General features: G+C 41.3%; 1 protein-coding gene and 1 non-coding gene across 2 annotated transcripts in view; both read left to right on the plus strand.

Moving 5' to 3' along the window:
- Window positions 1–12,167: 12,167 nt before the first annotated feature.
- LOC130949330 (uncharacterized) overlaps window positions 12,168–25,824 on the plus strand; it is a 74,287-nt gene continuing 60,630 nt past the window's right edge. Inside the window, exon 1 of the mRNA XM_057878080.1 lies at window positions 12,168–12,617. Coding sequence (XP_057734063.1) covers window positions 12,168–12,617 — 450 coding nt within the window. The remainder of the gene's footprint in view (window positions 12,618–25,824) is intronic.
- Window positions 18,997–19,104, plus strand: LOC130952307 (small nucleolar RNA R71). The gene has a single exon (XR_009074488.1). It is a non-coding gene; the product is annotated as a small nucleolar RNA R71 (small nucleolar RNA).

The following is a 25,824-nucleotide window of genomic DNA, read 5'->3' on the forward strand; positions in this document are numbered from 1 at the left end:
GAAAACTTAGTTTGGTTTGGATGAGAAGGAAAGTTACGGGACAATGTGTAACACCCTACCATACAGAGCTTTACGCTTAAGTCGTAAAACAGAGGTGGTGTGGTATTACGATCTCTAAAATAAAATGTGTACATATAATAGCAGAAGAATTATAATATGCTAGGAGCCTTGAAGAATAGAGGAAACAAAAATCATGAAAATAAAAGCGTAACGCTCAAAAAACGAGTTAACTTGTGTGCTAAGAAAGCTACAGCTATCAAGTGTAAAGTAACCCAAAATAGGAACAGAGAGTCAAAGATACAAAGTAACAAACTCCTGACTCAGCCTGTGAAGTCAAGTCTGGCCAGAGAATATACACACATATATACATATATATACATATCCAAAACCCAGATGTACATAAACAAAATCCTACCTCTCTATACACCTCTAAGGGGATAAAAAAAATAAGTTATGCGGAGAGAAAGCTAAGTACATATATATACATCACTGTACAACAAAATAACCCAGTAACCATTTCGCTTCAGGGGTCCAGACGCCTAACGAAATGCCTCTCGACCTGCATCTGAAAAACAACAACATAGTATGGAATAAGAACTGGATGTTCTCAATATGGTAAAGGTGCCACACACTGACACACATAATATATAAGGTCCTGGGAATGCCAGAGGCAATCCTAGAACGCTGACACTCAGATTATAGAGCTTAAAGTATTAAACAGAAAGCATAAAAGGTGGTTTTCTAAGAATATTTAAACCTAACTTAACTTAACCTTAAATCTAAGTCCCATACTGCCATTCCTCCATACTTCCAACTCCATCATGCATTTCACAGACAAATAAACAGATAAAGACAAGCACAAGAAGGTTACAAATACTGCAGGTAACAAATATACATTTAACATGATAAGTACATTTAGGCACACCCAACTAAAGCACAAGAAAGTAATTCAAGTAATATGCATATGATGCATGCCTGTCCTATGGCTAATGAGACTCATCTGTCGGTTATTCAGCCAACCCGACAAATCTGAAAACCTTAGACTGTCCCCCGACATGCATCCCCAAGAGTCTATGTATAACTTTTTCTCAAATAATCAATATTGCTCAATGGGATTACATTCCTCGGAATTTATAGTGCCGATCACCCTTACGTCGTAAGGTCAACAGAGTATGGAGCTTTCAACCTGGTACACGTGGTGGCAAGCCACGATACTTTATCCAGGGAATCTCGTATCTCATATCATTCAAATTCATAAGCCATATAAATAATTCAATTATAATTCATTAACATCCACATCATTCTCAATCGCATCTCATTCATCATCATACATCAATCATATTCAATCCTTATCCTTCATTATCACACCTCTCATTCCGTCAATCAATAGTTCTAATTCAAAACATAATTCATTCTTTTCTAAATAAATCAAACTTAAAACATACTCATTTTCTTAATAACTCAAAATCAAACCATATAACCTTTGAATCTAAATCTTTTTAAACAATCATCTAAACAAAATCTCTAATTTTTATAAAATTTCGGCAGCATCTCTTCTAAAACTCGGACTTTGCCACCCTTTTCGGGTCCAAACCTACATTCTTTTCAATTCAACATACCCTTCCTCATCATCATAACAATCACCACAATAAATCTATCTCAGATCAACAATTATACTCATACAATATTCAAATCCAACAACCAAAATTCAACTAAGAATCATAGTTCACAAATCCTAGGCTTTTAACACAAAATACCTCATTATCATAACAACCTCCATAATAGTTATACCTCAAATCAATAATTCACCAAATCACCAGTTAATCAATAAGCACCAAACCAACCATGTTCATCAACAGGATACTAAGTATTAAATATACACATGTAATCCAACTTATCCTATAGTCATCTAACCTAAGTTTTTACAGAATATTATATATTAAATGCAAGAAACCTAAACCATATCTTGGCCGATTTCTATGTAACGACCAAAGCAATTTATTCAAAACCAAGGCAGCCCCTCAAAATTCAATAAACTCTAAACTCAACTTCCTCCAAGTTCTAATATTCACAATTTCAAGCTCCAATTATTTATTTTCAACCTAATACAAATTTATAACACATATATATCCAATTTAATACTCAAAGCTCAAATTCAATGAAATTAAAATAGAATTATCGTATCCTCACCTTACCCAAGCTTCACATGAGCAAGAGTGAACGTTTTTCTCAAGCTAATTGGATCCTAAAACATCAGAAATCAAAGAAATTCAACATTCTCACTCAAAATTTGAAAATTAGGGGAAGAGAAGGCTGAGTGTGAAATAACAAGTTACCTATGAAATTGTTCCGATAGAAATGTAGAGTTCAATGCGGTGAACGCGTGGCCGTAAACGGTGCAGCGATCGGAGCTCGGACGGAGAAGTTACGGAAAATTGAATTCACCGTAAACGTATTTCTCTTCTTCTCTTCCCTCGGAGGCTTGCTACTTCGTTGAGGGAAATGAAGAGAAAGAAGAGCCCGTGGCTCTTTTTAATTGCAAGACCGGTTGGGCCCACAGTCTAGTTTGAGTCTGGTTCAATCGGTTCGGTTTGTTCGGTCTAATTTTGGACCGATTTCTTTGAAATTAGTGTCAAAATTCTCATTTCGATGAGCTATATCCTAATTTGATATAATATTCACATTTCTAATCCTACTTATTAAAAACTAATTTATTAACTAATTATCTACTAATTTATCGAAATTTACACAATACAAACAAACATGACTTCTTTAAACAATAAGCATGACTTCGTCAACATCGTCGGGGACATCAGCAATGGCATTATCATTGTTTCTGTTTGAAAAGTATACAAAAATAATCCATATTTAAAAATGGCATTACATTTTTGTATTTTCACATTAATTTGTTAAAAAATACATACTCTTAAAAATCCATAAAAAAAGAAAATATATGTTTAAGTTATTATTTGTTCAATTGTGTGTGACACATGCATGCTGAAATTAATGGTGTAGCAGAGATGGTACTCCCAACACTAAAAAAGAAATAGCTGTGAAGCTTAAGCAAAGTGACATAATTAGATCTGGCATTTGAAATTCGTTGAGGGTACTAGTAACTTCACTTTTTGTTATGAAGTTCGCTAATGGATATGGCGAACTTTGTGAAATTTATGAGGTTCGCCGAAAAAGGTGACAAACTTGCTTCAGGCTAAAAAAAATTGTATCCTCATAAATAAAGTGAGATTTTTTTTAAAAAAAAGCTTTTTTATTTTATTATAAAAAAATCCTCTATGAATTTTAATAAATGAATAAATCAAAATTTGACTAATTTATTAAGTTTTAAAAGTTTAGCATGGAAAAGCAAAAGCCACCTTCATTTCATGTATACCATTTGAAGGAAGTAAAGATTCATATTCATTTGCAATGCATGCCATTAAGGAAAGTGAAGAACTAGAGATTGACATTATTAAATAGAGAAATACCCTTTTTGATCACACTATCAAAAATTGGTTTTGACTTTTAACTTATCCGTATGACCCTATGTCTCCCACTCTCTCCTCTCTCTCCCTCCCTATCTATTATCATTTTATCTTTTCTCTTTTTTTCTTTCTTTCTTTAAATCTTTTTTCTTCAAGGTTCGTTAGAATATCGGTTTTATACGTAAACTTTGAATCATGGATTGAACAAAATCATGCATTAAGGTTTAAGAGCCCTAAACTCGGCAAATTAGAATACTACTCTTTTACTTTTTATTATGAAAAGTAGTATATAAGATTATGGCAGACTATTCTTTTAATTTTTATTATAAAAAGTAGTATAAGATTCTTTTAAAAAGAAAGTTGTAATAACATGAATTAAAATTTTTTTAGATTATATTCTCTTAATTTCAAAATTTTAAAATTTGTAATTTTAAAAATTTAAATGGTTAGTTTTTTTCCAAAATTGAACAAACATAATTAACAATATAAACATGCATATTATATGAGTGTGTTTATTTTTATTGGATTTAATCAAGTCATTAATTTAAATTATAACTATCCAAATTTTAAATTAAAAATTTTATAATTTTCAATTATTTAAATAAAATTACATTAAATTGAAAAATAAAAATAAAATTTCTGCTATCGAAGTCGTAACAAATTTTATAGGACATGCTAAGTTGATCTTAGTGGGTCGTAGATGACAAATATGTCTCGAATGCATCATATTAGAGATGTTTAATGCAACGAACATATCATATCTCGGATCCAACCAAAATTTGTTTGAAAAACATGTCCTATCAATATGCATTATAGTTTCGAAAACTAGGCAAAATTATATTGGTGCCACTGGATTCGAGATGTAATCAAAGAATGTAAATGTGCAAATTACCCAGTAATATAGAGTTTTAGCGGATTGATAAATTTTTAATGAGCCGAGCTTGAATTTTAAAGATAGATTTTATTGTTAATGAGTCGAATTCAATTTTTTTTAGCTAAACTTTAGAGTGGCCTGACTTAGTTTGATTTAGTTCGACTTAATTTAGCCTAATTTCAGTCTTTTGAAATTAACAAAAAAAGATATTTTGATCTTTTAAAATTATTCTTAAATAGTTATTTTAGTCTTTTTTTTATTTAATCCTTAAAAGATATTTGAAGTTTTTAAAATTAATGTTTAAATGAAATATTATAATTAACTAGTGAATGGTCCATGCGATGCACGAAAAATGCTTAGCATGGTACAAAAAAGTATTAATCGCACGGAAAATGTTCAGTACAAAAATCCAAAATACATTGTGTATATGCATATAACATAATATCAACCATTAATCAAATTTAATTAATATATGTCAACCATTATCCCTTACATGTTAATTACTAACATTAAGAAGTTTTTTTATGACATATTATATAACAAAAAATAATTTCTTATGTTCATTGTATAAGAAAAAAATTAGGTTCAATAAAAAAATAAATATATGAATAAAAAATATCTAAACTCACATATTCTTAAGTTTGTCCACCTTCAACTCAAATGGATATAATCTTGAATATACAAACATGTTTGACTTGTTGAAATATTTATTAACAACTATTAAAAAAACTTGAATGATCACATATAACTAATTCTATATATAGGCGTGAACTAGTCTTATTTTGTTTACAGTGTAATAGAGATAAGCTTGTACGTATCTCGTTTATACTGTAAATAAGATAAGTAAGTGCGTGTAAATATGTATATATTTACAGTGTAAACGAGGTACGTACAAACTTATCTCATTCACACTATAAACGAAATAAGACTAGATAATATATTTTCGTAATAATTTTTATAATTATTTATTTTAATAAATAAAATATTTATTTAATTTATTTAAATAAAAAATTCCATTATTTACTTGTCTCAATGTGCAATAATAATTACGCTGTTGATTATTTTAAAATTATTGATGTCTGCCTTGCAAAAAAATATGAAATATAAAAAAAAGACTTATCAAAAGTTAAATTAATTATTAATAAAATTAGAATTTGGTAGTACTTTTTAAAATAAAATTTTAATGCAGTAAGTATTTTTTTTTTATTTTCACAACTTGTATATTATTGTACTAATGTATTTAGTTCAGTAAGTATGTTTTTTTCATTCTTCATATTGTTCATTCAAATCATTGTTTTTTCTACTTTCTCAAATTCATATACTAGTAGTAATTTGGTACAAATTTCTTGTGTGTTTAATAAGGGGACGATGTCCCAATTTATTTTGTTGCTTTTTATTATTTCCATTATATGACTTCAACTACCCCACATTTGATTTGTTTTTATGTATTTATTTTGGAGACCAAAAGTCTAAAACGAATTTTGAACCTTTCCATTTTTTACTTATATGCCTTTTGTTCGGTGTTCGGTTGCCGGACAGGTCTGGTGGTTATTGGAGGGGGTGAGAATGCCTCAATCGCGGTCGTACTGGGTTCGGATTTGCCGTGTAGCCGAGCTCTCGTTGTGGAAGGGAAGAGGGGGTGCCACCTGCAAAGACACTCCGACGCTCTAGTCAGCTAGTGTGCAGGCGGGGAAAATGATAGGTGAAAAAAGTGACGTACCGTGGGGGAAGGGCAGGTCCTTCCCCATTTATACCGTGTCAGAGGTGGGCCCTGCAAGGACAGGCCCACCTTCCTCGAAATTTCCTCACAGCTGCAGTGGAGAGCTGTTAGGGACGCGTGTCCGGGTCGCGTGGTGAGTTGTATGTGCCCGGCCTTCCGGGTCGGGTTATCAGTGGGTCGGGTTGACCCGCAAGTGGCCTGGGCCAGGCCGTAACAGTGTCCCCACGCGCCAGTAGTAGTCGTGGGAGCTATCAATGGCATGTTGTTTCACGTTTCGTTCATCCTCGTCAGGTCGGCCGCTCGTGGGAGGGACATGCCCCCTATGCGCGTGTCCCTTGGTTGCCTAAACAACCGTTTCGTCGCCTCGTTCCTCACGCTGAGCATTGAATGCTCATAATGGGGTGAAAAACCCTGTTTGCAAAGACTGTTATGCCCCCAGGTTTTTCGCGCTTCCTTGGGAGGCAGTTTTAAACAGTCAGTTTCGTTTCTTCCTCTTTTACACTTTCTGCATATTCCTGTTTCTTCTATCTTCCTGCTTCCTTCTCCCCAAAGTTTCAGAGCGTCATTGCAGTGCCCTCGTGCATCCTCCCTTCATCCTTCTTCGCTCTCGCAACCAATTTAGGTAGTTCTTGAATCCTTCTCTTTTCTACTTCGTTCTTTCATGCTTGTTGTTTGTATTTGCTTGCCATTTTTGCTGTTCTGTTTGGTTTTTGTTGTTATGTGGCTTTTCGATGCTGGTTAAACGTGTTAGGGGAGGGATACCATTCCAGGGTAGGTTTTGTTTGGACCCTTTACGTTTTTGACCGTGTTTAGCCTTAGGGAGTAGTGTGGGGGTAGCTTCTGTATTCGTTCCGAGCACCCGACCTCTTAGACTGACTGGATGGTACCCCCATGTAGGTATGGCTCGCACCTCCTCCCGGGCTTCCCCTTCTCCCGCGGCGTATGACCCCTACGCCTGGGTTGTTTCCGATGTAAAGGACTCTCCCAACCAAATGGGCGAGGAGGAGCTCACCGAGTTTCATCAGAACGAGTACTTATGCGGAGGGACAGACGAGGAGGCTAATTATGACGTCTTCGTCCCGGCTCCTCATGAGCGCTTGTACGAGCTCAATTTCCACGCCCCCCGAGTTGCCGACTGGATTTGGTTCTACAAATCCATGTTTACTCAAGTGGGAGTCCGTATTCCATTTTTTGCCTTCCAAATGGCGCTTCTAGGTCGGATTTCCGTGGCGCCGTCGCAGTTGCATCCGAACAGCTGGGCTTCAATCCGCTGTTTCGAGATGGTTTGTGAATATCTCGAGCTGCCGGTGTCTGTAGATGTTTTTCTTTTCATTTTCAATCTTACAAACCCTTCGAAGGAAGGGAAACATAAGAAGGGGTTCATGTCCTTCCGGTCTGCCCAAGGTCGGAGGATTTTTGGTCTGTTTGAGGACTCCTACCATGGATTTAAAGATAAATATTTCAAGGTCCGCCCGGTCAAAGGTCGTCATCCCTTTTGGTTGTCATTAGAGAGGGCACGCCTCATCCCGACCTATTGGAGCTTCGGGGCAGGGTCCAACGCCTTTGTTAAAGTGTCCTATAAGGGCATGACTGCGGTGGACAGGAGGATTGCTGATGTGTTGTTGGCAGTCTTTGGGAGGAATCATGTGAATCCTCACCTTCTCATGGGTGACCGGGAGGCCGGTCGGAACTATATTTGTGAGGAACGTTTGCTTACTTTGTCTCTTAGCTTCTCGCTTTTATTAATACCTCATTGTGACTAACCGACTTCTTTTTCTCTTAACAGTGGGAATGTCTGCCGAGATAACGGGTCTCCCTAACTTGTTCCAAACCTTCCTGTGTGCGAGTGACGACGAGGGAGGTAATGAGAAATCTGCCGCTGAGAAATCTGCTGCTCCCCCGGAGGACAAGACCGCTCCCGAGCAAGGGGCTGTGGTCGACGAGACCGGCACCTCGGCTCAGGGTGCCTCGATCGAAGGTGACAAGGTTGTTCACGTTTCCCCCTTCCACGAGGTGATCGGTACTGGGGGTTCGACGTCCAACCCTGATGCCGATGACGAGGTGGAGGAGGTCCCTAGCCTCAAAAGGAAGAGGAAGACGTCGTCCAGTCCTGAGGGGGTTCTTACTGTCATGGAGAGGAATTTCGATGCCGGGAACTTTATAGATCCTCAGCTGATTCCTAGTACTGAAGAGCATTTTCATGAGTCGTCCCTTGCCGGGCAGGCGAGGTGGATGTATCGTACCCTTCTGCGTGGCGCAGTGATAGCTCGGAAAGCCGAGTTTGAACTGTCTGGGATGGAATCCCTTCATAGGAGGTTGGAATCTGCTGGGAAGGCTAATAATGAGCTTAAAAGTGAAGTTGAAACTCTCCGGGAGCAGCTGACCCAATCTAAAGAGAAGCTTGACGCCGCCAAGAAGAAAGCTACTGCTGCCGAGAAGAAGGCCACTAACGCTGAGAAGAAGTTGGAAGAATCGGACGCCTCGATTTCACGTCTTGACGAGCGTGAAATGGCTTTAGAGGGTCAGGTCGGCGCGGCACAAAAACGGGTGGCCGAGATGGAGAAGGAGAAGCAAGCTGTGGAGGCTGAGCTGGCAGCGTTAAAAACAAAGTATAAAGACGTCGTCAAGCAGGGGAAAGGTGCGATTCTGGCTACCGAGGAGGCCCTTAAAGCTCAGGTCAAAGTTGTTGCTCCTGACTTTGACACGTTGGCGATTGGTGTCTTTAAGGTGATCAAGGATGGCAAAATTATTGACGTACCCAAGAAGTGAATTCTCTTTTTTCCTGTTATAAGATTTTTGGTTTAGCCGTTTTGTTTTGGCTTTGGTGAACAATTGACTCTTTGGGTTGCTTGCGCGTTCTATTGTAGTTAATACTTTCTTATTTGCCTGGTCATGTTATTATTTATATTAACCGTTGTTGGCTTGTGGCTGTTGTTCGTTTTGCCGTGTTGATGATATTCCGGCTGGGACGGGTCGTGGCTTTTTGATGTAGCCGTTTCGCTATTGTGGTAGTTGATAGGCTCCCGAGGTGATCAGTCCCGGGGCCGCGCGTCATTGTCGGGTTGTCCAGAAAAGGTGAATAAAACAAAAGAGAGAAAATTTGCACAAGTATATCTTATTCGGTAATTGCATAAAAGGCCCATAGGACATAACGAAAAGTACAAATCCGCGAATTGATACTTAGCTCGACTAGTCGGTATGTCGCCTCGTGCGCTAGGAGTAAAATCTTCTCAGGTTGTCCGCGTTCCATGTTCTTGGGACTTCCTTGCCATTGAGCCTTTCTAACTTGAAAGCTCCTTTGCCCATCACTTTTTTGATTCTATACGAGCCTTCCTAGTTTGCCGCCAGCTTGCCTACTCCAGGGGTTGGTAGGCCGATGTCGTTACGCCTTAGGACGAGGTCGTTCGGTTCGAACTCCTTTTTGAGCACTTTGGTGTTGTAGCGCAGGGCCATTCTTTGTTTCAGCGCTGTTTCCGTCAAATGGGCCATTTCTCTTGCTTCATCTATTAGGTCCTTCTCCACGGCTTCCTCCACTCCTTTCAAAAGTAGCCGGGGGCTCGGTTCCCCGATCTCCACGGGTATTACCGCATCTAACCCGTATGTCAGTCGGAAAGGAATCTCCTTAGTGGAGGACTGTTCGGTTGTTCGGTAAGACCAGAGGACCGAGGCTAGTTCGTCGGCCCAAGAACCTTTTTTATTATCCAATCGCTTCTTCAGCCCTAACAGGATAATCTTGTTTGCGGATTCCACCTGTCCGTTTGTCTGGGGGTGCTCTACCGAGGAGAACTTCTGTCTTATACCCAGGCTGGTGAGGAATTTCGTGAACTTCTTGTCGGTAAACTGCGTGCCGTTGTCCGAGATAACGACTTCTGAAATCCCGAATCGCGTTATCACCTGCCTCCAGATGAATTTCTTGCAATTGGATGAGGATATGCTGGCCAGCGGCTCGGCTTCTATCCATTTGGTGTAGTAATCAATGGCGACTATGAGATACTTGACTTGCCCGGGACCGACTGGGAAGGGTCCCAAGAGATCGACTCCCCACTGCGAGAATGGTCGGGAGGACGTTAACAGGCTTAACTCGGAGGCCGGTGCCTTGTGGAAATTGGCGTTCTCTTGACACTTGACACATTTTTTGACGAACTCCTTGGAGTCTGCCATCATTGGCGGCCAATAGTATCCGGCTCGAATTAATTTTCTTGCTAGGGATTTGCCTCCTATGTGGTGTCCGCAGCAGCCTTCATGGACTTCCCTAAGGACGTAGTCCGTTTGGTCGGGGTGTAAGCACTTCAGTAGGGGCTGGTTGAACCCTTTCTTGAATAGCTGTCCTTGAATGACTGCGTATTTGGCTGCTTCTCTTCTCAGTTTCACGGCGTCCTTTTCATCGTCAGGGAGTTTGCCGTTTTCTAGGAAGCTGGTGATGGGGTCTAGCCATGAAGAGCCCAGCCTTGACAAATGCAAGGTGACCGCCGGCTCCCTCGTCATACCTTGGATGAGAGACCGGTTGCCTTCTCCCGGTTTAGTGCTGGCCAATTTTGATAGGAGGTCTGCCCGTGTGTTCCTTTCTTTGGGCATGTGGTGGACCGTGACCTCCTCAAATTTTTGGCTTAAGTTCTTGACTTTTTCCAAGTACTTTTGTAATAACGAGTCTCTGGCTTGATAACTCCCGTTTACCTGGGAGGTGACGACCTGGGAATCGCTGCATATTTCCAGCCTTATTGCTCCGACTTCCGTTGCTAGGGTTAAGCCCCCTATAAGGGCTTCGTATTCTGCCTGGTTATTCGAAATGGGGAATTCGAACCTGATCGACTGCTCGTATACGACTCCAACCGGGCTTTCAAGGATGATCCCGGCGCCCCCAGACGTCTGGTTGGAGGCTCCGTCCACGTGGAGCTTCCACCGTGTGCTCGTTTCTTCGGTTGGATCCCCCGTTACTTCTACTAGAAAATCTGCCATCGCCTGCGCCTTGATGGCTTGCCGGGGTTCGTATTGTATGTCGTATTGGGAAAGTTCAATGGACCAAGTCATCATCCTTCCCGCCAAGTCGGGTTTTTGAAGTACTTGCCGGATTCCCTGGTCCGTTCTTACGACAACCTGGTGACCTTGGAAGTATTGCTTTAACCTTCGTGAGGAGGTCAAGAGTGCTAGAGCTAGCTTTTCCAGTTTGCTGTATCTTAATTCTGCCCCTTGCAGGGCTCTGCTCACGAAATAGACTGGTTGTTGAGCCCTCCCTTCTTCTCGCACTAGAACTGCGGCCAGGGCTTCTCCTGTTATGGCGAGGTATAGGTATAATGGCTCCCCGTCCTTTGGCTTCCCGAGCACAGGGGGTGCCGCCAGGATTTTCTTGAAGTGCCGAAAGGCTTCCTCGCATGCGGGTGTCCACTCGAACGCTATCCCTTTCTTCATGAGGTTAAAGAACGGTAGGGCCTTTGTTGCCGACACTCCGAGAAACCGGGATAATGAGGTCAGCCGCCCTGCCAACCTTTGGACGTCCTTGATACAACCTGGGCTCTTCATCTGGAGTATCGCTTGGCATTTCTCCGGGTTGGCTTCTACCCCTCTCTGAGTTATCATGAATCCTAGGAACTTTCCAGCTTCCATGGCGAAGGCACATTTGAGGGGATTCAGCCTCATGCCTTGTTGTCGGAGAGACGCAAATACATTTGCCAGATCATTCAGGAGGTTGTCGGGTTGCGTTGTTTTCGCGAGGATGTCGTCCACATAGACTTCCACTGTCTTGCCTATGAGGTCGTGGAATATCCTGTTCATCAGCCTTTGGTATGTTGCCCCTGTCTTTTTTAGGCCGAATGGCATCACCTTATAGCAGAAGGTTCCCCCTGGCGTTATGAACGCCGTCTTGTCTTCGTCTGGACGGTGCATCGGTATCTGGTTCTAACCGGAGTAGGCGTCCATGAAGCTTAGATAACAGTAGCCCGCCGCAGCATCGACGAGTGCGTCTATGTTAGGGAGGGGGAAACAATCCTTAGGGCATGCTTTGTTAAGGTCAGAGTAGTCTACGCACATTCTCCACTTGCCGTTGTGCTTTTTTACTAGAACTACATTCAAGAGCCACGTCGAGCAGTCTACTTCTCGTATGAAACCTGCTTCTAGGAGGCTGGCCGTCTGCCTGGCCACCTCTTCCGCCCTCTCCGTCGACATCTTTCTCCTTCGTTGGGCTACCGGGCGTGCTTCCGATTTGACGGCCAGATGGTGTGACGTAATTTTTGGGTCTATGCCCGGCATGTCGGCCGGTGTCCAGGCGAACAAATCCCTATTGGCCCTTATCATTTCGACCAAGGGCTCCTTCAACTCATGCGGGAGGTTCTTGTTGATGAACGTGAATTTTTCCTCCGTGTCGCCGATCATGAATTTTTCCAGGTCCCCTTCTGGTTCCGGTCTGGGTTTGTCGTCTACTCTGGCGTCCAGGTCAGCTAGGAACACGCCGGACGCCTCTTTGGATTTCTTCCTTAGGGAGAGGCTGGCATTGTCGCAAGCGACTACCGTCTCAAGGTCTCCTCTTATGGACCCTATAGATCCGTCATCGGTAACGAACTTCATGACTAGCAGCTTCGTGTTGATTATCGCTTCAACATCGTTAATTGTCTTCCTTCCCAAGATGATATTGTAGGCGGTGTGGTGCACGAAATTGTGAACAATACTTTTCACAACTCTCATAATCCCCGGTCATGAACTCCAAGAACTTGGTAGCTCAATTCCATGGCATTTACACAACTTCGCACAACTAACCAGCAAGTGCACTGGGTCGTCCAAGTAATACCTTACGTGAGTAAGGGTCGATCCCACGGAGATTGTTAGTATTGAAGCAAGCTATGGTCATCTTGCAAATCTTAGTCAGGCAGACTCAAATGTATAATGGTGATGAACGAAAATAACATAAAAGATGAAGATAGAGATACTTATGTAATCCATTGGTAGGAACTTCAGATAAGCGTATGAAGATGCCTTCCCTTCCGTCTCTCTGCTTTCCTACTGTCTTCATCCAATCCTTCTTATTCCTTTCCATGGCAAGCTTATGCAAGGGTTTCACCGTTGTCAGTGGCTACCTCCCATCCTCTCATTGGAAATGTTCAACGCACCCTGTCACGGCACGGCTATCCATCTGTCGGTTCTCAATCGGGCCGGAATAGAATCCAGTGATTCTTTTGCGTCTGTCACTAATGCCCCGCCTTCAGGAGTTTGAAGCACGTCACAGTCATTCAATGATTGAATCCTACTCAGAATACCACAGACAAGGTTAGACCTTCCGGATTCTCTTGAATGCCGCCATCAGTTCTCGCCTATACCACGAAGACTCTGATCTCACGGAATGGTTGGCTCGTTTGTCAGGCGAGCACTCGGTTGTCAGGCGATCAACCATGCATCGTGTATCAGGAATCCAAGAGACATTCACTAGAGCCTTGGTTGCTTGTAGAACAAAAGTGGTTGTCAGTCACCTTGTTCATAAGTGAGAATGATGATGAGTGTCACGGATCATCACATTCATCAAGTTGAAGAACAAGTGATATCTTAGAACAAGAACAAGCGGAATTGAATAGAAGAACAATAGTAATTGCATTAATACTCGAGGTACAGCAGAGCTCCACACCTTAATCTATGGTGTGTAGAAACTCCACCGTTGAAAATACATAAGTATGAGGTCTAGGCATGGCCGTGAGGCCAGCCTCCCAGTGATCTAAGATAGCATAAAAATGAAGATAGCTACCAAAGTCTCTTAATACAATAGAAAAAGGTCCTACTTATAGAGAACTAGTGGCCTAAGGTTTACAGAAATGAGTAAATGACATAAAAATCCACTTCCGGGCCCACTTGGTGTGTGCTTGGGCTGAGCAATGAAGCATTTTCGTGCAGAGACTCTTCTTGGAGTTAAACGCCAGCTTTTATGCCAGTTTGGGCGTTTAACTCCCATTTTGGTGCCAGTTCCAGCGTTTAACGCTGGGATTTCTTGAGGTGACTTTGAACGCCGGTTTGGGCCATCAAATCTTAGGCAAAGTATGGACTATCATATATTGCTGGAAAGCCCAGGATGTCTACTTTCCAACGCCGTTGAGAGCGCGCCAATTGAGCTTCTCTAGCTCCAGAAAATCCACTTCGAGTGCAGGGAGGTCAGAATCCAACAGCATCTGCAGTCCTTTTCAGTCTCTGAATCAGATTTTTGCTCAGGTCCCTCAATTTCAGCCAGAAAATACCTGAAATCACAGAAAAACATACAAACTCATAGTAAAGTCCAGAAAAGTGAATTTTAACTAAAAACTAATAAAAATATACTAAAAACTAACTAGATCATACTAAAAACATACTAAAAACAATGCCAAAAAGTGTATAAATTATCCGCTCATCACAACACCAAACTTAAATTGTTGCTTGTCCTCAAGCAACTAAAAATCAAATAAGATAAAAAGAAGAGAATATGCAATGAATTCCAAAAACATCTATGAAGATCAGTATTAATTAGATGAGCGGGGCTTTTAGCTTTCTGCCTCTGAACAGTTTTGGCATCTCACTCTATCCTTTGCAACTCAGAATGATTGGCTTCTTTAGGAACTCAGAATCCAGATAGTGTTATTGATTCTCCTAGTTAAGTATGATGATTCTTGAACACAGCTACTTATTGAGTCTTGGCCGTGGCCCAAAGCACTCCGTCTTCCAGTATTACCACCGGATACATACATGCCACAGACACATAATTGGGTGAACCTTTTTAGATTGTGACTCAGCTTTGCTAAAGTCCCCAATTAGAGGTGTCCAGGGTTCTTAAGCACACTCTTTTTGCCTTGGATCACAACTTTATTTCTTTCTTTTTCTTTCTTTTTTCGTTTTTTTCTCTTTTTTTTTCGCTTTCTTTCTCCCTTTTTTTTTGTATTCACTGCTTTTTCTTGCTTCAAGAATCATTTTTATGATTTTTCAGATCCTCAGTAACATGTCTCCTTTTTCATCATTCTTTCAAGAGCCAACATTCATGAACCACAAATTCAAAAGACATATGCACTGTTCAAGCATACATTCAGAGAACAAGAGTATTGCCACCACATCAAACTAACTAAACTGCTATAAAATTCAAAATTCATGCAATTCTTTCTTTTCAATTAAGCACTTTTTATTCAAGAAAGGTGATGGATTCATAGGACATTCATAACTTTAAGGCATAGACACTTAAGACACTAATGATCACAAGACACAAACATGGATAAACATAAGCATAAAATTCGAAAAACAGAAGAATAAAGAACAAGGAAATCAAAGAACGGGTCCACCTTAGTGATGGCGGCTCTTTCTTCCTCTTGAAGATCCTATGGAGTGCTTGAGCTCCTCAATGTCTCTTCCTTGTCTTTGTTGCTCCTCTCTCATGATCCTTTGATCTTCTCTAATTTCATGGAGGATGATGGAGTGTTCTTGATGCTCCACCCTTAGTTGTCCCATGTTGGAACTCAATTCTCCTAGGGAGGTGTTCAGTTGCTCCCAATAGTTTTGTGGAGGAAAGTGCATCCCTTGAGGCATCTCAGGGATCTCATGTTGAGAGGGGTCTCTTGTGTGCTCCATCCTTTTCTTAGTGATGGGCTTATCCTCATCAATGGGGGTGTCTCCCTCTATGTCAACTCCAACTGAATAACAGAGGTGACAAATGAGATGAGGAAAGGCTAACCTTGCCAAGGTAGAGGACTTGTCCGCCACCTTATAGAGTTCTTGGGCTATAACCTCATGAACTTCCACTTCTTCTCCAATCATGATGCTATGAATCATGATGGCCCGGTCTAGAGTAACTTCGGACCGGTTGCTAGTGGGAATGATTGAGCGTTGAATGAACTCCAACCATCCTCTAGCCACGGGTTTGAGGTCATGCCTTCTCAATTGAACCGGCTTGCCTCTTGAATCTCCCTTCCATTGTGCGCCCTCTTCACATATGACTGTGAGGACTTGGTCCAACCTTTGATCAAAGTTGACCCTTCTAGTGTAAGGATGTTCATCTCCTTGCATCATGGGCAAATTGAATGCCAACCTTACACTTTCCGGACTAAAATCCAAGTAATTCCCCCGAACCATAGTAAGATAATTCTTTGGATTCGGGTTCATACTTTGATCATGGTTCTTGGTGATCCATGCATTGGCATAGAACTCTTGAACCATCAAGATTCCGACTTGTTGAATGGGGTTGGTAAGCACTTCCCAACCTCTTCTTCGGATCTCATGCTGGATCTCCGGATATTCACCCTTTTTGAGTGAAAAGGGGACCTCGGGGATCACCTTCTTCAAGGCCACAACTTCATAGAAGTGGTCTTGATGCACCCTTGAGATGAATCTCTCCATCTCCCATGACTCGAAGGTGGAAGCTTTTGCCTTCCCTTTCCTCTTTCTAGAGGTTTCTCCGGCCTTGGATGCCATAAATGGTTATGGAAAAACAAAAAGCAATGCTTTTACCACACCAAACTTAAAATGTTTGCTCGTCCTCGAGCAAAAGAAGAAGGAAGAGAGTAGAAGAAGAAGAAATGAGGAGAAAGGGAATTGCTTTGTATTCGGCCAAAGGGGAGAGAGATGGTGTGTAAGGTGTGTGAAAATGAAGGATTGAAGGAGGGTTTATATAGGAGAGAGAGAGAGAGGGATGTTCGGCCATTTAAGGGTGGGTTTGGGTGGGGTTTTATGAAGGATGGGTGTGAGTGGTGAAGAGAAAGAAGGGATTTGATAGGTGAGGGGTTTTTGGGGAAGAGGTGTTGAGGTGATTGGTGAAAAGGAGAGAGAGTGGTAGGGTAGGTGGGGATCCTGTGGGGTCCACAGATCCTGTGGTGTCAAGAAAAAGTCATCCCTGCACCAAATGGCATTCAAAATCACGTTTTGTGCCATTTCTGGCGTTAAACGCCGGGCTGGTGCCCATTCCTGGCGTTTAACGCCGAGTTCTAGCCCTTTTCTGGCGTTTAACGCCAGTCTGGTGCCCCTTTCTGGCGTTAAACGCCCAGAATGGTGCCAGACTGGGCGTTAAACGCCCAACAGCTAACCTTACTGGCGTTTAAACGCCAGTAAGTGCGTCCTCCAGGGTGTGCTGTTTTTCTTCCTGTTTTTCATTCTGTTTTTGCTTTTTTCATTGATTTTGTGACTTCTCATGATCATCAACCTACAAAAGACATAAAATAACAAAAGAAAATAGTTAATTATAAAGCATTGGGTTGCCTCCCAACAAGCGCTTCTTTAATGTCATTAGCTTGACAGAGGTCTCTCATGGAGCCTCACAGATACTCAGAGCCATGTTGGAACCTTCCAACACCAAACTTAGAGTTTGAATGTGGGGGTTCAACACCAAACTTAGAGTTTGGTTGTGGCCTCCCAACACCAAACTTAGAGTTTGACTGTGGGGGCTCTGTTTGGCTCTGATTTGAGAGAAGCTCTTCATGCTTCTTCTCCATGGTGATAGAGGGATATCCTTGGGCCTTAAACACCAAGGATTCTTCATTCACTTGAATGATTAATTCTCCTCTATCAACATCAATCACAGCCTTTGCTGTGGCTAGGAAGGGTTTGCCAAGGATGATGGATTCATCCATGCACTTCCCAGTCTCTAGGACTATGAAATCAGTAGGGATGTAATGGTCTTCAACTTTAACCAGAACATTTTCTACAAGTCCATAGGCTTGTTTTCTTGAGTTGTCTGCCATCTCTAGTGAGATTTTTGCAGCTTGCACCTCAAAGATCCCTAGCTTCTCCATTACAGAGAGGGGCATGAGGTTTACACTTGACCCTAAGTCACACAAGGCCTTCTTGAAGGTCAAGGTGCCTATGGCACAAGGTATTGAAAACTTCCCAGGATCCTGCCTCTTTTGAGGCAGTTTCTGCCTAGACAAGTCATCCAGTTCTTTGGTGAGCAAAGGAGGTTCATTCTCCCAAGTCTCATTTCCAAATAACTTGTCATTTAGCTTCATGATTGCTCCAAGGCATTTAGCAACTTGCTCTTCAGTGACATACTCATCCTCTTCAGAGGAAGAATACTCATCAGAGCTCATGAATGGTAGAAGTAGCTCCAATGGAATCTCTATGGTCTCATTTTGAGCCTCAGATTCCCATGGTTCCTCATTGGGGAACTCTGTGGAGGCTAGTGCACGCCCATTGAGGCCTTCCTCAGTGGCGTCCACTTCCTCTCTTCCCTCTCCAGATTCGGCCATGGTTATGGCTTTGCACTCTCCTTTTGGATTTTCTTCTGTGTTGCTTGGGAGAGTACTAGGAGGGAGTTCAGTAACTTTCTTGCTCAGCTGACCCACTTGTGCCTCCAAATTCCTAATGGAGGACCTTGTTTCAGTCATGAAACTTTGAGTGGTTTTGATTAGATCAGAGACCATGGTTGCTAAGTCAGAGGTATTCTGCTTAGAACTCTCTGTCTGTTGCTGAGAAGATGATGGAAAAGGCTTGCTATTGCTAAACCTGTTTCTTCCACCATTATTGTTGTTGAAACCTTGTTGAGGTCTCTCTTGATTCTTCCATGAGAAATTTGGGTGATTTCTCCATGAAGAATTGTAGGTGTTTCCAAAGGGTTCTCCTAGGTAATTCACCTCTTCCATTGAAGGGTTCTCAGGATCATATGCTTCTTCTTCAGATGAAGCATCTTTAGTACTGCTTGGTGCATTTTGCATTCCAGACAGACTTTGAGAGATCAAATTGACTTGTTGAGTCAATATTTTGTTCTGAGCCAATATGGCATTCAGAGCATCAATCTCAAGAACTCCTTTCTTCTGACTTGTCCCATTGTTCACAGGATTCCTTTCAGAAGTGTACATGAATTGGTTATTTGCAACCATTTCAATAAGCTCTTGAGCTTCTGTAGGCGTCTTCTTCAAATGAAGAGATCCTCCAGCAGAGCTATCCAGAGACATCTTGGATAGTTCAGAGAGACCATCATAGAAAATACCTATGATGCTCCATTCAGAAAGCATGTCAGAAGGACACTTTCTGATTAATTGTTTGTATCTTTCCCAAGCTTCATAGAGGGATTCTCCATCCTTCTGTCTGAAGGTTTGGACTTCCACTCTAAGCTTACTCCATTTCTGAGGTGGAAAGAATTTTGTCAAGAAGGCATTGACTAGCTTTTCCCAAGAGTCCAGGCTATCTTTAGGTTGTGAGTCCAACCATATTCTAGCTCTGTCTCTTACAGCAAAAGGGAATAGCATCAGTCTGTAGACCTCAGGGTCGACCCCATTAGTCTTGACTGTGTCACAGATTTGCAAGAATTCAGCTAAAAACTGATGAGGATCTTCCATTGGAAGTCCATGGAACTTGCAATTCTGTTGCATTAGAGAAACTAATTGAGGCTTAAGCTCAAAGTTGTTTGCTCCAATGGCAGGGATAGAGATGCTTCTCCCATAAAAGTTGGGAGTAGGTGCAGTAAAGTCACCCAGCACCTTCCTTGCATTGTTTGCATTGTTGTTGTTTTCGGCTTCCATGTGTTCTTCTTCTTTGAAGAATTCGGTCAGGTCCTCTAAAGAGAGTTGTGCTTTGGCTTCTCTTAGCTTTCTCTTCAAGGTCCTTTCAGGTTCAGGATCAGGCTCAACAAGAATACTTTTGTCTTTGCTCCTGCTCATAAGAAAGAGAACGGAACAAGAAAATGTGGAATCCTCTATGTCACAGTATAGGGATTCCTTGAAGTGTCAGAGGAAAAGAAGAGTAGAAGACAGAAGTAGAAAATTCGAACTTATCAAAGGAGATGGAGTTCGAATTTTGCATTAAGGGATAGTGTTAGTCCATAAATAGAAGGATGTGAGGGGAAGGCAAGTAATTTTCGAAAATTAAGTGAGAGATTTTGAAAATATTTTTGAAAAACATTACTTAATTTTCGAAAATGAGAGTGGGAAAGAAATAAGATGATTTTTGAAAAAGATTTTGAAATTGGAAATCAAAAAGATTTGATTGAAAACTATTTTGAAAAAGATGAGGTTAAGAAGATATGATTGATTTTTAAAAAGATGTGATTGAGAAGATATGATTTGAAAAACATTTTTAAAAAGATTTGATTTTAAAAAAATTAGTAACTTGGCTATCAAGAAAAGATATGATTCAAACATTAAACCTTTCTCAACAGAAAAGGCAACATACTTGAAATGTTGAATCAAATCATTAATTGATAGTAAGTATCTTTAAAAAAAGAAAGAAATTAATTTTGAAAACATTTGATTGAAAAGATATGATTTGAAAAAGATCTGATTTTGAAAAATTTTGAAAACTTGAAAAAATTTGAATTGAAAACAAAATCTTCCCCCTTTAGCCATCCTGGCGTTAAACGCCCAGAATGGTGCACATTCTGGCGTTTAACGCCCAAAACTATACCCTTTTGGGCGTTAAACGCCCAACCAGGTACCCTGGCTGGCGTTTAAACGCCAGTCTGTCCTTCTTCACTGGGCGTTTTGAACGCCCAGCTTTTTCTGTGCAATTCCTCTGCTGTATGTTCTGAATCTTCAATTCTCTGTATTATTGACTTGAAAAGACACAAATTAAAAATATTTTTGGATTTTTAATAATAAAGAATGATGCAACTAAAATCAAATAACAATGCATGCAAGACACCAAACTTAGCAGTTTGTATACCACTGACACTAACAATATGAGAATGCATATGAGACACACAAAATACTTCAAGTCAATAGAATTCAAAGATTAGAGAAAGTAAATCATCAAGAACATCTTGAAGATCACTAAGACACATGAATGAATGCATGCAATTGACACCAAACTTAAGATGAGACTAGTGTCTCATACAAGAAACATAAAATATTTTTGGTTTTTATAAAATTTTTTAATTTTTTTTTTGTGTTTTTTTTCGAAAATTAAGTGGAAAAAGATATCAAAATTCTTAATGAGAATTCCAGGAATCAGTGCAATGCTAGTCTAAGACTCCGGTCCAGGAATTAGACATGGCTTCACAGCCAGCCAAGCTTTCAAAGAAAGCTTCGGTCCAAAACACTAGACATGGCCAGAGGCCAGCCAAGCCTTAGCAGATCACTGCTCCAAAAGCAAGATTGATAAAAATCAACAAGCTCTTGTGATGATAAGTTGAAACCTCGGTCCAATGAGATTAGACATGGCTTCTCAGCCAGCCAGACTTCAGCAAATCATCATGAAACTCTAGAATTCATCTTCAAGAATTTCGAAAAATAAATACCTAATCTAAGCAACAAGATGAACCTTCAGTTGTCCAAACTGAACAATCCCCAGCAACGGCGCCAAAAACTTGGTGCGCGAAATTGTGAACAATACTTTTCACAACTCTCATAATCCCCGGTCATGAACTCCAAGAACTTGGTAGCTCAATTCCATGGCATTTACACAACTTCGCACAACTAACCAGCAAGTGCACTGGGTCGTCCAAGTAATACCTTACGTGAGTAAGGGTCGATCCCACAGAGATTGTTAGTATTGAAGCAAGCTATGGTCATCTTGCAAATCTTAGTCAGGCAGACTCAAATGTATAATGGTGATGAACGAAAATAACATAAAAGATGAAGATAGAGATACTTATGTAATCCATTGGTAGGAACTTCAGATAAGCGTATGAAGATGCCTTCCCTTCCGTCTCTCTCTGCTTTCCTACTGTCTTCATCCAATCCTTCTTATTCCTTTCCATGGCAAGCTTATGCAAGGGTTTCACCGTTGTCAGTGGCTACCTCCCATCCTCTCATTGGAAAAGTTCAACGCACCCTGTCACGGCACGGCTATCCATCTGTCGGTTCTCAATCAGGCCGGAATAGAATCCAGTGATTCTTTTGCGTCTGTCACTAACGTCCCGCCTTCAGGAGTTTGAAGCACGTCATAGTCATTCAATCATTGAATCCTACTCAGAATACCACAGACAAGGTTAGACCTTCCGGATTCTCTTGAATGCCGCCATCAGTTCTCGCCTATACCACGAAGACTCTAATCTCACGGAATGGTTGGCTCGTTTGTCAGGCGAGCACTCGGTTGTCAGGCGATCAACCATGCATCGTGTATCAGGAATCCAAGAGACATTCACTAGAGCCTTGGTTGCTTGTAGAACAAAAGTGGTTGTCAGTCACCTTGATCATAAGTGAGAATGATGATGAGTGTCACGGATCATCACATTCATCAAGTTGAAGAACAAGTGATATCTTAGAACAAGAACAAGCGGAATTGAATAGAAGAACAATAGTAATTGCATTAATACTCGAGGTACAGCAGAGCTCCACACCTTAATCTATGGTGTGTAGAAACTCCACCGTTGAAAATACATAAGTATGAGGTCTAGGCATGGCCGTGAGGCCAGCCTCCCAGTGATCTAAGATAGCATAAAAATGAAGATAGCTACCAAAGTCTCTTAATACAATAGAAAAAGGTCCTACTTATAGAGAACTAGTGGCCTAAGGTTTACAGAAATGAGTAAATGATATAAAAATCCACTTCCGGGCCCACTTGGTGTGTGCTTGGGCTGAGCAATGAAGCATTTTCGTGCAGAGACTCTTCTTGGAGTTAAACGCCAGCTTTTATGCCAGTTTGGGCGTTTAACTCCATTTTGGTGCCAGTTCCAGCGTTTAACGCTGGGATTTCTGAGGTGACTTTGAACGCCGGTTTGGGCATCAAATCTTGGGCAAAGTATGGACTATATATTGCTGGAAAGCCCAGGATGTCTACTTTTCAACGCCGTTGAGAGCGCGCCAATTGGGCTTCTGTAGCTCCAGAAAATCCACTTCGAGTGCAGGGAGGTCAGAATCCAACAGCATCTGCAGTCCTTTTCAGTCTCTGAATCAGATTTTTGCTCAGGTCCCTCAATTTCAGCCAGAAAATACCTGAAATCACATAAAAACACACAAACTCATAGTAAAGTCCAGAAAAGTGAATTTTAACTAAAAACTAATAAAAATATACTAAAAACTAACTAGATCATACTAAAAACATACTAAAAACAATGCCAAAAAGTGTATAAATTATCCGCTCATCACGGTGGAATCTCGGAGGATCACGAACTCGGCCATCGCCGATCTTCGGCCTTGAGTCTGTCCCACTGAGATCGGCAGGGATATTACTCCATCAGGTTTGATGAAGTGGTCGCCCAATCCAATGACCCCGTGCTGGTGAGTCGTCAGGTCGGCGTCCCTTAGTCCCAGTGCGTCAAATACGTTGCGGAATGGTGCACGAAATTGTGATCACTACTTTTCACAACTCAAATAATCCCCTGGTAATGAATCCAAAAACTTGGTGCTCAATACCATGGTATAAACATAATTTCACAACTTCGCACAACTAACCAGCAAGTGCACTGGGTCGTCCAAGTAATAAACCTTACGCGAGTAAGGGTCGATCCCACGGAGATTGTTGATATGAAGCAAGCTATGGTCACCTTGTAAATCTCAGTCAAGCAGACTCAAATGGTTATGGATGATATATGAATAAAACATAAAGATAGAGATAGAGATACTTATGTAATTCATTGGTGAGAACTTCAGATAAACGAATGGAGATGCTTTGTCCCTTCTGTCTCTCTGCTTTCCTACTGTCTTCATCCAATCCTTCTTACTCCTTTCCATGGCAAGCTGTATGTTGGGCATCACCGTTGTCAGTGGCTACAGTCCCGTCCTCTCAGTAAAAATGTTCAACGCACCCTGTCACGGCACGACTATTCATCTGTCGGTCCTCAATCAGGTTGCAGTAGAATCCATTGATTCTTTTGCGTCTGTCACTAACGCCCAGCCTTCAGGAGTTTGAAGCTCGTCACAATCATTCAATCATTGAATCCTACTCAAAATACCACAGACAAGGTTTAGACCTTCCGGATTCTCTTGAATGCCGCCATCAATTCTAGCTTATACCACGAAGATTCCGATTAAAGAATCCAAGAGATAAACATTCAAGCCTTGTTCGCTTGTAGAACGGGAAGTGGTTGTCAGGCACGCGTTCATGAGTGAGAATGATGATGAGCGTCACATAATCATCACATCCATCAGTTCTTGAGTGCGAATGAATATCTTGGAATAAGAACAAGCTGAATTAAATAGAAGAACAATAGTAATTGCATTAATACTCGAGGTACAGCAGAGCTCCACACCTTAATCTATGGTGTGTAGAAACTCCACCGTTGAAAATACATAAGAACAAGGTCTAGGCATGGCCGAATGGCAGCTACCAATACATGATCAAAAGACTCAAAATGATCAAGGATCCAAAGATTCAAAGATCTAAAGATGATCAAAGATCCAAGGATGAAAATACAATAGCAAAAGGTCTTATTTATAAAGAACTAGTAGCCTAGGGTTTACCGAAATGAGTAAATGACAGAAAAATCCAATTCCGGGCCCATTTGGTGTTTGCTTGGGCTGAGCATTGAAGCATTTTCGTGTAGAGACTTCTCTTGGAGTTAAACGCCAGCTTTTGTGCCAGTTTGGGCGTTTAACTCCCATTCTTGTGCCAGTTCCGGCGTTTAACGCCGGGCAGTTTTGAGCTGATTTGGGACGCCGGTTTGGGCCATCAAATCTCGGGCAAAGTATGAATTATTATACATTGCTGGAAAGCCCAGGATGTCTACTTTCCAACGCCGTTGAGAGCGCGCTAACTGGGCTTCTGTAGCTCTAGAAAATCTACTTCGAGTGTAGGGAGGTCAGAATCCAACAGCATCTGCAGTCCTTTTTAGTCTCTAAATCAGATTTTTGCTCAGGTCCCTCAATTTCAGCCAGAAAATACCTGAAATCACATAAAAACACACAAACTCATAGTAAAGTCCAGAAAAGTGAATTTTAACTAAAAACTAATAAAAATATACTAAAAACTAACTAGATCATACTAAAAACATACTAAAAACAATGCCAAAAAGTGTATAAATTATCCGCTCATCACGGTGGAATCTCGGAGGATCACGAACTCGGCCATCGCCGATCTTCGGCCTTGAGTCTGTCCCACTGAGATCGGCAGGGATATTACTCCATCAGGTTTGATGAAGTGGTCGCCCAATCCAATGACCCCGTGCTGGTGAGTCGTCAGGTCGGCGTCCCTTAGTCCCAGTGCGTCAAATACGTTGCGGAATGGTGCACGAAATTGTGATCACTACTTTTCACAACTCAAATAATCCCCTGGTAATGAATCCAAAAACTTGGTGCTCAATACCATGGTATAAACATAATTTCACAACTTCGCACAACTAACCAGCAAGTGCACTGGGTCGTCCAAGTAATAAACCTTACGCGAGTAAGGGTCGATCCCACGGAGATTGTTGATATGAAGCAAGCTATGGTCACCTTGTAAATCTCAGTCAAGCAGACTCAAATGGTTATGGATGATATATGAATAAAACATAAAGATAGAGATAGAGATACTTATGTAATTCATTGGTGAGAACTTCAGATAAACGAATGGAGATGCTTTGTCCCTTCTGTCTCTCTGCTTTCCTACTGTCTTCATCCAATCCTTCTTACTCCTTTCCATGGCAAGCTGTATGTTGGGCATCACCGTTGTCAGTGGCTACAGTCCCGTCCTCTCAGTAAAAATGTTCAACGCACCCTGTCACGGCACGACTATTCATCTGTCGGTCCTCAATCAGGTTGCAGTAGAATCCATTGATTCTTTTGCGTCTGTCACTAACGCCCAGCCTTCAGGAGTTTGAAGCTCGTCACAATCATTCAATCATTGAATCCTACTCAAAATACCACAGACAAGGTTTAGACCTTCCGGATTCTCTTGAATGCCGCCATCAATTCTAGCTTATACCACGAAGATTCCGATTAAAGAATCCAAGAGATAAACATTCAAGCCTTGTTCGCTTG

This window comes from Arachis stenosperma, chromosome 9 (genome assembly GCF_014773155.1).
Source record: "Arachis stenosperma cultivar V10309 chromosome 9, arast.V10309.gnm1.PFL2, whole genome shotgun sequence".
Classification (NCBI taxonomy): domain Eukaryota; kingdom Viridiplantae; phylum Streptophyta; class Magnoliopsida; order Fabales; family Fabaceae; genus Arachis; species Arachis stenosperma.